General features: G+C 38.3%; 1 protein-coding gene across 1 annotated transcript; it reads right to left on the bottom strand.

Annotated features, from left to right (window-relative positions):
• Nucleotides 1-9,128: 9,128 nt before the first annotated feature.
• On the bottom strand, nt 9,129-14,086 carry LOC121992211 (ribonucleoside-diphosphate reductase large subunit-like). The gene is made up of 17 exons (XM_042546421.1): nt 13,652-14,086; nt 13,506-13,567; nt 13,250-13,337; nt 12,786-13,049; nt 12,462-12,702; nt 12,300-12,376; nt 11,602-11,772; nt 11,430-11,522; nt 11,208-11,357; nt 10,971-11,057; nt 10,722-10,886; nt 10,519-10,638; nt 10,185-10,387; nt 9,966-10,115; nt 9,737-9,884; nt 9,550-9,633; nt 9,129-9,468 (listed from the first exon to the last, which is right to left on the bottom strand). The coding sequence occupies exons 1-17, from the start codon at nt 13,877-13,879 to the stop codon at nt 9,370-9,372; spliced, it is 2,430 nt and encodes an 809-aa protein (XP_042402355.1). The 5' UTR covers nt 13,880-14,086; the 3' UTR covers nt 9,129-9,369.
• Nucleotides 14,087-14,695: the final 609 nt, after the last annotated feature.

The raw sequence follows: 14,695 nt of genomic DNA, 5'->3' as shown, positions 1-14,695 counted from the left end.
GACTTATCTGATCCAATCAACCTAGTCTGATCAGTCCACTACTTATCCATTGTTCGGTTGACTGAACCCGACGTTCGATCGACCGAACCCTTGGTCGAGGCTGGCCGTAGGCAGATTTAATCACTGGGCTTCGGTCGACTGATCCCAACGTTCGGTCGACCGATCAAGGCCAAAATCCTAACCTATAAAATGTTAGTCTTCTTACAAAATAGAGTTAGAAGAATAGGCAAACAGTATATATAAAAATTAACTTTTGACAGCCTCCGGACTATCCAGTTCTGACTTTCAGATTTCCCAGAAACCCGTCGAACCGACGCCTACTGTTCTCTCAATAGGGAACGCGTCCTCACCTACTCCTCTCAAGAGAAATTATCTTTTGCCAGACTGGTCCTCTAGACCGTCTGAACTTTTGCTTAGCATCCAAGACTTTATGTTGAACGTCCGATTCACGACCCGTTCAGTCTTCCACCTGGTGTCTGCGACCCCTAGGATTTTTTACTTAGAGTCCTCGACTTTAGGATTTCACCCAAATTCCTTGACCCGCCAAGACTTTGCCCAGTCTCCCAGATCAGGATTTTATTGCCTAACAGCCATTAGGACTTTTCACTTGCCTAGAATCCACTAGGACTTTTGTCTAAGACAACCTAGAACTTTCTTACAAACTCAATCATACTTGTTAGATAACAAGACAACTTACTTTGAACCCTTTGCCATTATCAAAACACAAATTTGATCGTCTAGTGCTCCCTGCACCAACAATCTCCCCCTTTTTTATTATGACAACCTGATTCAAAAGTTAAGTAAAAACATATAACAGTTCAAAGAAAAAACATAGCAATTTTAACATTAAGCAATTTTAACACTAAAGTAATTTCACTTTAGCTCCCCTTAATTTATCACTCACCCTTAACTTTTGATCATTCACTCCCCCTTTTTCATATATCAAATACAACTTAGGGAGGAAAAAGATTACATATTTTTAAAATCAAATATTTTAGCTTTTCAAATACTTAGCTTTTCAAAGTTTTAAAAAAATTAATCTTTAAAAAAATACTTTGGAACAATACTTAGTATTTTCAAATTACTTAGCTTTTTGAGATAGTAGAATTTTTACTTTAAAAAAGGAGATGATACGGATATAGCTTAAGGGCCTAGGAGGAATTAAGAGGAAAAGGAACGGTATTTTTATCAAATGACGGTTTAGGGCATTAAGAGGAGGAGAAGGCACTGTTCACAGGCGGTTTCTCCTGGGTTTTTTCTCTGCAGCCACACGCAGAGGGAGGGGGGCACTCACGCCGCCTCCACCACTCACCTGACTGGTCAGTGCCACCTATTCTCTAGTGTCAATGCTAGCGCCATCCTCTCCACAACCGTCCTCCATCGCCCCTAGCGGTCGTCATTTCCTCTCGCGACGCCGCAGTTGCCTTCCTTTCTCCCCCATCACCCGCCAACAACCTTCGACCATCGCAACAGCACTTCGGCCACAGCCATGAACCACCTCGTAGTCCTCACTGCAAGTCACGCAGCTGCCACACATGTCGTCTCCCTCTCCCTTGGCACGTCGGCGTCCACAGCGACTTCCAGCGACCGCCGCCGTCCTCCGGGCCGTCGGTGCCAAGCTCCACCTCCGCCTCCCTCTTTTCCAGCGTGCCCACTAGTAGTTTCCTCCAGGATGCCACAACATCACCTCTCTTGCCGCCTCATCGTAGGCCACCTCTAGCCATCCGCAATGCCATACGCATCCGAGCCTCCAAGTCCTTGAGGTCATTTGGCTCCGATTTGACTTGTTATGTTCCAGCTTCGAGCCGCCATCGTGTTCTTTCCTTTGTGTCATTATTGTATCTCATCCTACGTGTCGATGTCATATCCTAACTTGTGTGTCGATGTCATATCCTGGCCTGCGTGTCGCTGTTAAGTCTCAGCCTGTATGACGCCTGTTGGGTCCAAGTCACGTTCGGCTCCACACTGTCAGATCCAGCTCCTCATCTGGCTCACATTCATTTACTCTTCCAGGTCACGGCAACTCGATCAGCGCCACAACCGACTCACTGATCCACCAGAGGACTTCCCCTGGTCCAGGGTACGCTCCTCATTCTTATTCTATATGCATTTCATTACTCTACTATTTGTTCTATTCGTTATATATTCGTTGGATCTGCTTCGAGCCATGGGAAATCAGAGACTGAGACAACCCGGTCACTGGCTGCAGGTAGCATTGATCAGAGGACTTCTGACAACTTGGTCAATATAGGCAGCTCAGTGTACCCCCTCCAGGCCATAGTAATTCGGTCAACATTCCCGCCACATCACCTTGACAGTCCGTCTGACTCAGATTCCAAATAGGATCAGGAGAGTTAAAAAATTTTCAAGTAGGGAGTTTAACATAGCTAAAAACTGTGAAAAAACTTTTGAATAATACTTAAGCTTTTTGAAGGCGCTTAGCTAAAAACATAGTTTTTGAAACTTAGCTTTTCAAAAATTTAAAACTTTTAAAAACTTAGCCAATTTGTAAAGCCTTAAAAAACTTCTAAAGGATACTTAAAGGCTTTGAAAAAGAACTCAGATTTTTTTAATACTTAAATAATTTGAAGTAGAACTTAGTTTTATTTAGCTTTTTAAAACTAGTTAGCTTTAAAAAAAAATAACTTAGTTCCAAAAAAATATAACTTTTGAAAAACCTCTTTCTTTTTCTTCTTAGTTTAAAAAAATTCAAAAAATTAATAAAAGGGCAAAACTAACAACATGAATATAACCCTAAAGTCCAAGCATGAGTAACAAAAGTAATTGTTAAAGTTTTAAAAAAATAATATTTCAACATATTTCATCTAACCACCTTAGAGAAATGTCCAAACTTTAGGTTGAATCTATATAATTATTCTTTCTAGGGGATAAATTAAACTTCTTGATATTCCATCTCACTTATTCTATATTATCAAAACATGTTAAGCTTATGAGTCTGTGTGAGATGGAGTTAATTTAATTTTGAAGTTGATTGGAAAATTTTAAAAGAAAATTAATTTTAAACTTTAAAATATTTAAGTTTAAATTTAAAAATTAAATTTGAATTTTGAAAATATAAGTTTGAATAATTAGATTTGGATTTGTCAATTTAAGTTTGAATAATTAGATTTGAATTTTGATAATTTAAGTTTGAGTAATTAGATTTGAATTTGACAATTTAAGTTTGAATAATTAGATTTGAATTTGACAAATTTTTTAAGTTTGAATTAAAGATTAATTTAGGTTTAAGCTTTAATTAATTAATTTAAACCTAAATCCATTTCACTCTTTTCTAGATTGTCAATCAGAGAACCTTATCTATTTTATGAGATGGTTAATTTTATCTTCAATATAGATTAAAATCTAAGAATTGATTTACATTTAAGTTAGATTAAGGTTTATTAGTTAGTCAATTAAACATCTATTTCAATAATTGGTTTTCAGACTGTGGCGAGACACTAGGCCTTCTTGGTTATTAGAACAACAACTATTTCTAGACAAAGCCTTTTAAAAAAATTAAATATTTAATTTTCTTTCTGAAAATCTTAGGTCTAACTAGTTAAGTATCGATCAAGCCTAAGTCCTCATCTACCCTAATCTAAGCATGTATAAGGAAAGCAGTAAAGCAAACATCAAACGAGTATATTTAATACATTAGTCTTTTTATTGGCTCCCCTTGGATCATAGCCTCAATAAGGTCTATCAAGGTAATGGATTTGTTCCTTGAGAATCCAATATTGATCAAATTCAACTTGATTAACCAAGTTAGACTTGGTGACCCATCCTTGGACTAGTTTTCTATTTAGTCGATTTACTAAGGATAAGTAAGACTTAAATTTATGTTTTGCCTTATATCCGAGTCTGGATCGATTGTATACGGCTCTTTGTTTTCCAAGGATCATCAAGATTCTTAGAACCCAAATTGAACCATTCAACTTGTCCCTAAGTTCCTTGACTTGACTTTTTCAAATTAAAATTTTCTTCCTCAAGTTGTTGGACTTGAGTTGAAGTTCTAGCTTGAACAGATTCGGTCAAGGAGCTTAGGTTAGTCACTTCCTTAAGGGTTGTCACCTCCTTTTGGAGTGACTTGACCCGGATGTTAGATTTTGTTAGTTTTCTAGAAGAAACTAAATTCTATAATCTAATTATTGGTGGGCATACATTGGAATCATCTTCTGAACCGAATTCAGATTTTGATTCAACTCCGGTTCCAGACTCGGACTCGGTTTCAGCAACGTAGGCTTGTACTGGTAGAGTAAGGAAGCTCACTTGCTCGTGTTCTTCGTCGCAGTCTTCTGAGGATTCAGACCACATTGCTTTCAAAGTCTTCCTTCTTCTTTGCTTCATATTTGAACATTTAGGCTTGATATGTCCCTTCTTGTTGCAGCCATAGCAAGTGACTTTGGACTTGACCTTTGTGTTTGATTTTGAACTTGGTTACGTTGTCTTTGACTAGATCACTTTCTTGATCCATTATTTGGTGAATCCCTTCTTCTTCTTGTATAGTTTCTGAATTAGGTTCACGAGTTCAGTGAAAATTTTGTCATCTTCTTCCAAGTCGGATTCGCCTTCAGACTCATGTTCGATTTGGTACTTCTTCCTAGATTCCTTTGTCTTGCTTGTACCTACAACCAAAGCAATGACTTTCTCGGTCGGAAATGCATTAGTTTATTCGTGAAGTTCAAATTCTAAAAATAATTCATCTAATCTAATTAAAGAATGATCCTTAGAAACTTTGTAATCATCCACTATGAATGCCCACAAAGTATTCCTTAGAAAAGCGATAAGGGCATACCTTATAACGTCACGATTTTCTACCTTCTAATCAATTGTGTGGAGACCGTTGAGCATGTCTTGAATCTGAGGGTGGAGTTGACTTGTTGATTCCCCATCTTGCATTTTTATATTATATAATTTATTTAGAATTAGATCTCGTTTACTTACCTTAGTGTCAGAGGTGCCCTTGTGCAGCTCGATTAGTTTTTCTCATAACTCTTTAGTGTTGTTGAAGGAGTTGACCTGGTTCAACTCTTCTTTGGTTATGCCACATTGGAGAGTACATGTCGCTTTTGCATCCGCCTCAATTTTCCTCTTTGTGGGTGCATCCCACTTGTCGAAAGGGATGCGTACTCCATCTTCTGTGGGAAATATGAATCCAGTTTAGATTATGATCCACATTTCTACTTGAATCTTGAGATGGTACTCTATCTGACTTTTCCAGTATCCAAAGTCCTCGTCGAAGAAAAGAGGTGAGCGAGCAGTATTGTAGCCTTCTTGGTGGGGCCATTGATAGAAAATCTCGGACATACAAAAAAATAACGAATGTTCCAAGACTGGGTCTTGGATTAGGAGTGAGGGATAAAGAACTTAATAAAACTCGAGTGGAATATATTCACTAGTGAAAAAATAAAAAAAAAATTGCTTGAATGGTGGTTCACCAATTCAGAGTGACCTCGCTCTGATACCAATTATAAAATTGAAAGTGCTAGAGGGAGGGTGAATAACATTCGTGGCTTTCACATTTGTTTTTCAGAAAACAAAGTAAACACAGCGGAATAGTAAGAAAGAAAATCAAGCAATCGAAAACCAAACCGACACTTTTGGTTTTACTTAGTTCGAAGTCTGTGATGACTCTTACTCCAAGGCTCACACTCGTTGAGTGTTTACTTTGGGCAATTCACTATCAATTTAGAGAATTACAAAGACAAGTGCAATTATTATTGAGCAGATTAAGTGCAATAAATGAAAAACTATATCGACGACTTAGAGGGTTGGAAATGAGAGCTTTCGGTTGTCAGAACAACGTTACAACTTCGTGGACTTGTCTTTGCAGTAGCGCGTAAGAGCAGAAGATGTTCGAATTTGTTATCTCAAAGTGCTGGTCGGACTTGATCTAGATCCACTGATCTCGGGATCAGTGTTTGACTCAACGTTGATCGATCGACCGATCCCCCTGATCGGTCAACTGATCCTGCCTGAATCAGCCCAACTTCCCGTCCAGATGTTGCATCTTCGAATGAGTCTTCATTTGGTCGACGGATCCCGTCGATGATCCCCGACTTATCTGATTCGATCAACTAGGTCCAATCAGTCTGCTACTTATCCACTGTTCGGTCGACTAAACTCGACATTCGGTCGACCGATCCCTTGGTCGAGGTTGACCATGAGCTGATCTGATCACTGGGCTTCGGTCGACTGATCCTAACATTCGATCGGACGATCAAGGCCAAAATCCTAACCTACAAAATGTTAGTCTTCATGCAAAACAAAGTTAGAATAATATGCAAACAGTATATATAAATTAACTTTTGACAGCCTCCGGACTGTCCAATCTTGACTTTAAGTTTCGCTGAAACTCTAGGTCAGACTGACACCTATTATTCCCTCTTCAGGGAATGCGTCCTCATCTATTCCTCTCAGGAGAAATTCCCTTTTGCCAAACCAGTCCTCTAGACCGTCTAGACGTTTGCTCAGCGTCCAAGACTTCAAAACTTCATTTTGAACGTCCAATCCATGACCCGTCCAGTCTTCCAGCTGGTGTCTCGACCCCAAGATTTTTCACCTAGAGTCCTAGACTCTAGGATTTCTTCCAAAGTCCTCGACCCGCCAAGACTTTGCCCAGTCCCCTGGACCAAGACTTCATTGCTTAACCTCAGCTAGGACTTTCCACCTGCTTAAAATCTACTAGGACTTTTACCTAAGACAACTTAGGACTTTTACCTAAGACAACTTAGGACTTTCCTACAGACTCAATCACACTTGTTAGATTACAAGACAACTTAACTTTGAACTCTTTGCCATTATCAAAACACAAGTTTGATCATTTGGTGCTCCCTGTACCAATATATTATACCGATGTTTGGTGAGTACACGTGTCTGGTGTGACTGCCGGAGGTATCATGATGATTGTACGTATGTTGTAGGATACAAACATGTCTGGTGTGGGGAGTATGATAGGTGTTGCTTTATACCTCATGTGTTGATTAGTAGACACCTGTTGGATCTATCCATACCTTTATATTTATGTGATTGATAGATCATGGTACTAGAGATATTTTATGATGATTGGGATGTTGCATTGATGATAATTATGTTGGTATCATAAGTATTTACATTATATTCATCATTGCATCATATGCATGCTGACAACCATTGATCCCTTGTGGTATGAGATAATCGACAGCCATATATATTCATGTTGACGACCATTGCTCCCATGTGGTATGAGTTAGTCCGACGACCATTGCTCCCTTACGGTATGAGCTAGTCCTTAGTCATGTTAGCTACCCATTTGGCCATTAAGGGAAAGTGGTAGCTTAGAGTGGAGTCAGTCCTGTTGTGTCACTCGGCCACTCAGGGGCAGTGATATCCGGTGTTGTGAACAGTTAAGGACCCCGATGCTATGTAGTGAGATAGCTACTTAGTAAACTGTCCACCTCGATCACTCTGTAATGGTAGTTGGAGGGTACCACACAGGAGTCGTGGTGTCTTGAGAGGTTTTGGAGGTGACAATAATGTATGCATAGATATGCATATGATGCGCAATGCATCTTTCAAAGATATATTTGCATTTGTTTGTGATTGTTGCACATGTTTGAGATATGATTATTGCATATAGTTGTCATGCCTCAAACATGTTCATTTATATATATATATATATATATATATATTGTCGGTTATATTGCTCAAGTGTTACGAGCAAATCTGTTGTTGATCCCTAGTGAGTTTACTGATCACTATACTGTATGTGTTGGTTCCAGATTGGGTATGTGCATTCCTTATGTTGGTTATGACTATGTGTATTCATTATGTCAGTTATGTTTAGGTGCATTGATTATGTCAGTATGATCATGTTCTTATTTTCCTATTAAGATTGTATATTTTGATTTGCATATTTTATATAGATCATGCACTATCTTGTCTATTACCCGCTGAGTGACCCGCACTCACCACCCCATTTGTGTATTGTCTTTTTCTTCATATAGCAGGTAGATGATTGTGGAGTCGCTTGAGGTATCCTGTCTGCTGGTCCCACGTTACACCCGAGGACGACTTCTGGTTTTGTTTCCTATTTTACTTACATTACGAATTTGTAGACTTGACATTATATAATTCGACTTTGTTTTAGAGTTTTGCTATGCGGTGTCTTGGATTTACCTTGTTGTGGTTGTGTAAAGCCTAGCCGGCTAGCAGTCTGTCATTTTTTGTTTATGGATTTTCCTTTTGTCTTCCATTGTGTTTTTAGTACAGCCATGTGGGCTGCTTATTATATAACTATGTAGTTATGTTCTTTTTGTTCTAACCATGTGAGCTGTGTATATAATTGCGTGGTTGTGTATATTTCAGTCGAGTTGTTGATTATTACTTGTACGCCTTGCGGCCTTGTATCCAGGTTTCATTATCACTGTTGCAGGGGAGATGATGTCCGTTTGTCAGGCAGAGACTCTTCTAGGGGCATGACACCATGTCAACAGTTCGGGCGTCCGGAGGTAAATAAACTTCAAGGATAAGAAGAATTAAAGCAACAAATCGTTGTTCTTTTAATGCAACCATTATGGCAAGAAAGACAAAATATAGCTATTTATCCTTATATAAATGAATCGTAATGATCATTTATTTCAAGAAGAGCTTGGATACATTCAAGGAAAAATTTCAAGGAAAACTCTTAAGGATAGACACATAAATGATGGGATCCATCATTTCACTTTTTGTGGGTCCCATCATTTATGTGTATATCCTTAAAAATTTTCCTTGAGATTTTTCCTTAAGAATATCATTTTTCTTTCCAGAAATGTGGCCACAATAGCAAGAAACGAGGAGGCATGAGAAAAATGTGAAGGAGAGTTCTGGTCCTATAAAAGATAATCAACTCTCATCAACAAAAGTATGCACACATAACATTCCAAATCTTAATTTTCAGAACAATTTTCTTCACCAAAGGCTGACTTAAACATCAGAATGACCTTGCTAAAGACTTCCCTAATTGTCATTAGAATCCGTTCTCTTTGACTATTCTCCCTTGCAGGACGGAAGCCTTGCCACTCTCCTAACCACCCATAATAGCAACGCAATACCAGCAAGTGAAACGTCTCCATTCTCAAATAGGATCACTTGCCAACAAATAATTGTGAATGACAACGCAAAAGAATATTTTTTTAAATTGCCGACCAGATTGTTCTATGAGATTGTAAAATAGCAACCATTCTATATCAAAGACAGGGAATTGCAGCTAAAAAACAGTGATGTCACCGCTCACACTAAATTCATTCTCGCAAATCAACAACCATGCAACGCTGCTTTCATTTTCAATCAAGACATAGCTAACGGAAGGCCGAAGGAGCTTCACTATGCATATGGAAATATACGAGTTTAACTTCCACAGGCCATGCACTCTTCCCGATTCTCCAACGAACAAGCAACTTGTGCCATTTTGGCTTCACCATCGCCATCCTCCTCCAGCCTAGTTTTCTGCGTTCAGCAAACAGAAATCAAAACACAAAACATGTAAACAGATCGTAAAAAACAATAATTTCAAGAATTGGAATTAACCTTCAGTGAGGAGGTGTCTACAGTAAACTTGATTGCATCAGCTGCAGCACGAGTTCGCAGGTAATACATTCCAGTTTTCAAGCCCTACGTTGGAAAGGATTAAGAACCTGATGTTAGTGTCACTTGAGAGAGAAGATAGGAACATGGTTTCTAATAACCAATTGAAGATTAGGAGCTGCTGCCACACCTTAGACCAAGCATAGAAGTGTAACGATGTCAGCTTTCCGAAATTTGGCTGGTCTATGTGGATGTTAAGGCTCTGGCTCTGATCAATGTAGCACCCACGATCGATAGCCATGTCAACTAGAGTCCTTTGCTTGATCTCCCAAACAGTTCTAGCATCATAAATGTCTCGTTAATAACATTTAGGAAAAAAGAGTTCAAAGACTGAAAAAGATTTGATTGGGTGATCTCACTTGTAAATTGCTCTCAAATTATTTGGAATTTCAGGGATTTTAGCAACAGAACCATTCTCGTGAATGATCTTGTTCTTGAATGCAGATGACCACAAACCCATCTCGGTTAGGTCGTGCAGGAGATGCTTGTTCACCACCACAAATTCCCCACTGGAATATATGTAAGTTGGTTACATAGGCTGAATAATGCTTATGGAAGAACACAATTAAAAGGCATACCTTAGGACTCTTCGATGATAGATGTTGGATGTATATGGCTCAAAACACTCGTTGTTTCCAAGAATTTGGCTAGTTGATGCAGTAGGCATAGGAGCGACAAGGAGTGAGTTCCTAACACCATTATTAGATATCATCTCCCTTAGTTTAGACCAATCCCATCGATTAGAAGGTGTAATATTCCACATATCAGGTTGGATAATTCCCTGAGAAAAAAGGGAGCATTGATACTGTGTTAACTTGAGAAAAATGTGGGGTAGTGCTGACTGTCATGGGACTATACATTCTTGAAACAAAGCTAATACCAAAACAAATGGGAAAATAACAAGATTACAACCTTGCTAATTGGACTTCCTTGGTATGTTTCATAAGGGCCATCGGTAATAGCAGCCTCAGAAGAAGCTTTCAGTGCGTGATAGTATATGGTTTCAAATATGTCTTTGTTAAGCTGTTGTGCCTGTGGACAATGTGGATTATTAACACAAAGGTTTACTATAACAGAAAAGATACTAGTAGAAATGTTTCCATTTCAGCAGCTACCTCAGGAGAATCAAAAGACATTCCAAGTAAGATGAAAGTGTCTGCCAACCCCTGAACACCAATTCCTATTGGTCTATGTCGGAAGTTTGATCTCCTTGCAGTTTCAACTGGATAGTAGCTTATATCAATTATTTTGTTGAGATTTGCTGTTATTATAGCTGTAACCTATTAAAATCAAACAAAAATTTGTTGGCAAATATCTCAAGTTGATCTAATGCATCTTCATGAATTATGCCAATCAATTATTACCTCACCAAGCTTCTCAAAATCAAAGTATCTGTTTGAGGAGCCATTGCTGCCAACCAACCTTGTTGGATGTGAATCTAAAGGGACACCCTGAATGGAAATGACAAAAAAGAGAGCACCAAAACTCAGTAGCATTGTCTTTATTGCTTTACTTTTTCAAAAACAACTCAGTAGCATAATCAGAATGCTAACTCAGTAGATATTATAACAAAATATAAACAAAGATCCATGAAGACACACCTTCTCCCTGACAAACCGCGGTAAAGCAATAGATGCCAAATTGCACACAGCTGTTTCAGTAGGACTAGTAAACTCAATAATCTCAGTACATAGATTTGAAGACTTGATGGTACCCAGATTTTGTTGATTACTTTTTCTATTGCAAGAATCCTATACGGCAAAGATAACATCAGTTAGAAGTTCCTCTCATAAGAGTGATAAATTGACATTTTTTGTCAGTACCTTGAAAAGCATATAAGGTGTTCCAGTTTCAATCTGAGATTTAAGGACCTCAAACCAAAGACTCTGTGCTGCAACAACCTTCTTGGCCTTCGCCTAAACTCACAGATTTATATATATATTAGAGGTAATAATTCAAATGTGGGAGAACTTGAAATTCCCTAGACAAGTTTACCTCACTCTCATATTTTAGGTAGAGTTCCTCAAATTCTGCACCCCAGCAATCTGCAAGTCCAGGAGCTTCATTTGGGCAAAACAAAGACCATTTACCATTATTCTGAACTCTTTCCATGAAGAGATCGGGAATCCACAAGGCATAAAACAGATCCCTAGCCCTTTGCTCGTCCTGCAGAATTAAGTACTTTATTAATCATGTGTAACACAAGAGTCATTTGTGTCTGTTACATCATGAACGCATAAGATTGCCACTGTAAAGGATAAAACTATAGCTTACAGCTTAACAATTTATAATAATTCATAGATTTAAACTGAGTCCAGTTGCATAGCATGCATTAAATCATTCGATGGCCAATCATATTTCCTCGGGCTCGCCATAAATGACATAAAAATGCAGCAACTATACAAAGTAAATTCATTAGAGAAAAAATAATAACAATTTGATAAGAAACATGAAATAAGTCTATAGAAGGATATTGACTAGGCTAAAAGTAATCCATCAAAGGCATGTTCCACATTTATGACAGAAAATTTTCTCAACATGAGTTCGTACTATTAAATCAAGATGCAATCAAAGAGAAAATTTTGAGGCACTTTCATTGTTAGACATGTGAGATTGTTTGTCCCATTTTGCTAATTGACCTCACAGATGACAACCAGAACAAACAGTATCTATTTTATGAATAGAAAGCATACCTTCCCATGGTTCTTTTTGAGCTCAAGGAACTCATATATATCTGCATGCCAAGGTTCCAAATATATAGCAAATGCACCTAATACATTTGAAATCAAGAAAACGAACTCAGATTTGAATTTAGTCGTCTAGATATCACAATTAGTAAATTATAACCAAATTACCCCTTCTCTTGCCTCCCCCCTGATCAACATAACGAGCAGTATTGTTGAACACCCTCAGCATCGGAACAATACCATTGGATGTTCCGTTTGTTCCACGGATATCACTACCTGTTGCACGTATGTTGTGAACAGAAACACCAATTCCCCCAGCTGATTTACTTATTATTGCACACTCTTTGAGAGTATCATAAATGCCTTCAATGCTATCTTCCTTCATGCATATCAGAAAGCAGCTACTTAACTGGCAAAAAAAGATTGATTGAATAAGCAAATTAAAAACAAGCATCGTAGTTCAAACAAGAATTAGCAAATCCAGAACTGTACCTGAGGCCTAGGTGTGCCTGCATTAAACAAAGTGGGAGTAGCATGAGTGAACCACCGCTGAGACATCAAATGATATGTTTTGATGGCAGACTCAATGTCATCTTTGTGGATTCCAACAGCAACTCTCATTAGCATGTGCTGTGGTCTCTCTACTACCTTTCCAGAGACTTTCAAGAGATATGACCTCTCAAGAGTTTTGAAGCCAAAGTAATCATACTCAAAGTCTCGATCATATATTATCTCACTGTCCAGACGAGCAGCATACTGAAATTTTCAACAAGAAGAATTAAGCAATCAAACACCTTCATAAAACATTTACCTTCGCACACAGAGGGATCTAATTCAAACAACTAGAATCAAATTCACACAAGAGTCGAAGAAAAACCAAAAAGTAATAATTAACAGAATATAACAGACAAAAAGGAGAAATGAACCAGTAAATCAACGGTTAGCACAAAGCTCACCTTCATGATTATCTCACAAACATCATCAGCAATCAAGGGGGCATCCTGACCAGCTCTCTCGTTGAAATGCCGATGCATCAGCTTTACCCTAAATCCATAACCATCAACAACCCAGAAAATCATAACAGGAATAAAGTAGTAGTGGTAGTAATAACAATAACAATAATAGCATGCTTTTGAGCTATCTCTCGATGAATCAACAAATCACGATACATCTCTTATCTTTCCGATAAGTTGGGAAAGTAAAAGCACTTACGTTTCGGAGAATGACTTCATTGTGTTCTTGTGCAAATTGGAAACCGCGATCCTCGCGGCAAGCTACAAGATAGAGCCGAGGAAAAATTGGCATCTTGTAACAACGACGAACATAACAAATACCATAACAGGGATCCGAATGAGTACCGTGGCGTAGTCGGGATGATTGGTGGTCAAAGCTGCGGCAGTCTCAGCGGCGAGCTCGTCGAGCTGGCTGGTGGTGACGCCCTTGTATACACCGGCGCAGACCTTCTGGGCGACCAGCACGGGGTCGCAGTGCTCCTGGCTGAGCCCGTAGCTGAGCTTCTTCAACCGTGCCGTGACTTTGTCAAAGTGGACGGCCTCGTGTCGCCCATCCCGCTTAACCACGTACATCCTCGAATCCCTTATGCGTGGAGTTCCGTCGGACGACGGAATACGCGCCGATAAGATCTTGATTTCACTGCAATCTCTGTGACGAGTCGGTCGCTCAATTGCAGGTATAAATAGTTGGAATTAGGGTTCTTCGGAGTCGAGGGAAATTTAATTTTGGCGCGGTGTTCAGTGCCCTCCGCGTAGCGAAATTTTGGGCTGGTGAATAAATGGAAAGGAAAATGAGGCAAAGGATCGGATTTGATGGGATTTTATATCATATTTCTATCCCTATTTATTATATTTATTTCATAATCATTCTTTTTTTGTTAATTTTTATTCTCATCCCGATAGGGATCGATATCTTTCTTAATTATCGAACTGTATATCTTCTATATTAATTTTTTATTATATTTTTCTAAATATAATCATCCAATAAAAATATATTAAAATTAATATTATATAAAAAAACATATTTAAAAAAAATAAAATATTTAGAGCATCCATCGTTTTTTTTAAAATTAATATTATATAAAAAACATAATTAAAAAAATGAAACATTTAGAGCATCCATCGTTGGCATGGTATAGTGAGAGTGCTCCCTGAGCTCCTTCATTTTTCTAGAGGGAGCCGCTCCTTGCTCCTGTATTTTTAAATGGTTTATAAATTTTAATTTTTGTTTAAAATACTAAAAGAATGAGGTTTTTTGAAAAATAGTGGGACTTATAAAAGAGTTATCCAAAGGGTTTTTTTTTTATATAATGGAGATGTATTTTTTACCTTTGATGTTTTACTGATATGATATTGAGGGGATTCTTGGAGAGGTCCAATCATTATAGA

The sequence above is a fragment of the Zingiber officinale genome, chromosome 6B, assembly GCF_018446385.1.
Source record: "Zingiber officinale cultivar Zhangliang chromosome 6B, Zo_v1.1, whole genome shotgun sequence".
Taxonomy (NCBI): domain Eukaryota; kingdom Viridiplantae; phylum Streptophyta; class Magnoliopsida; order Zingiberales; family Zingiberaceae; genus Zingiber; species Zingiber officinale.
Note: the sequence above shows the minus strand (reverse complement) of the source record. Positions and strands in the feature narration are given on the sequence as shown.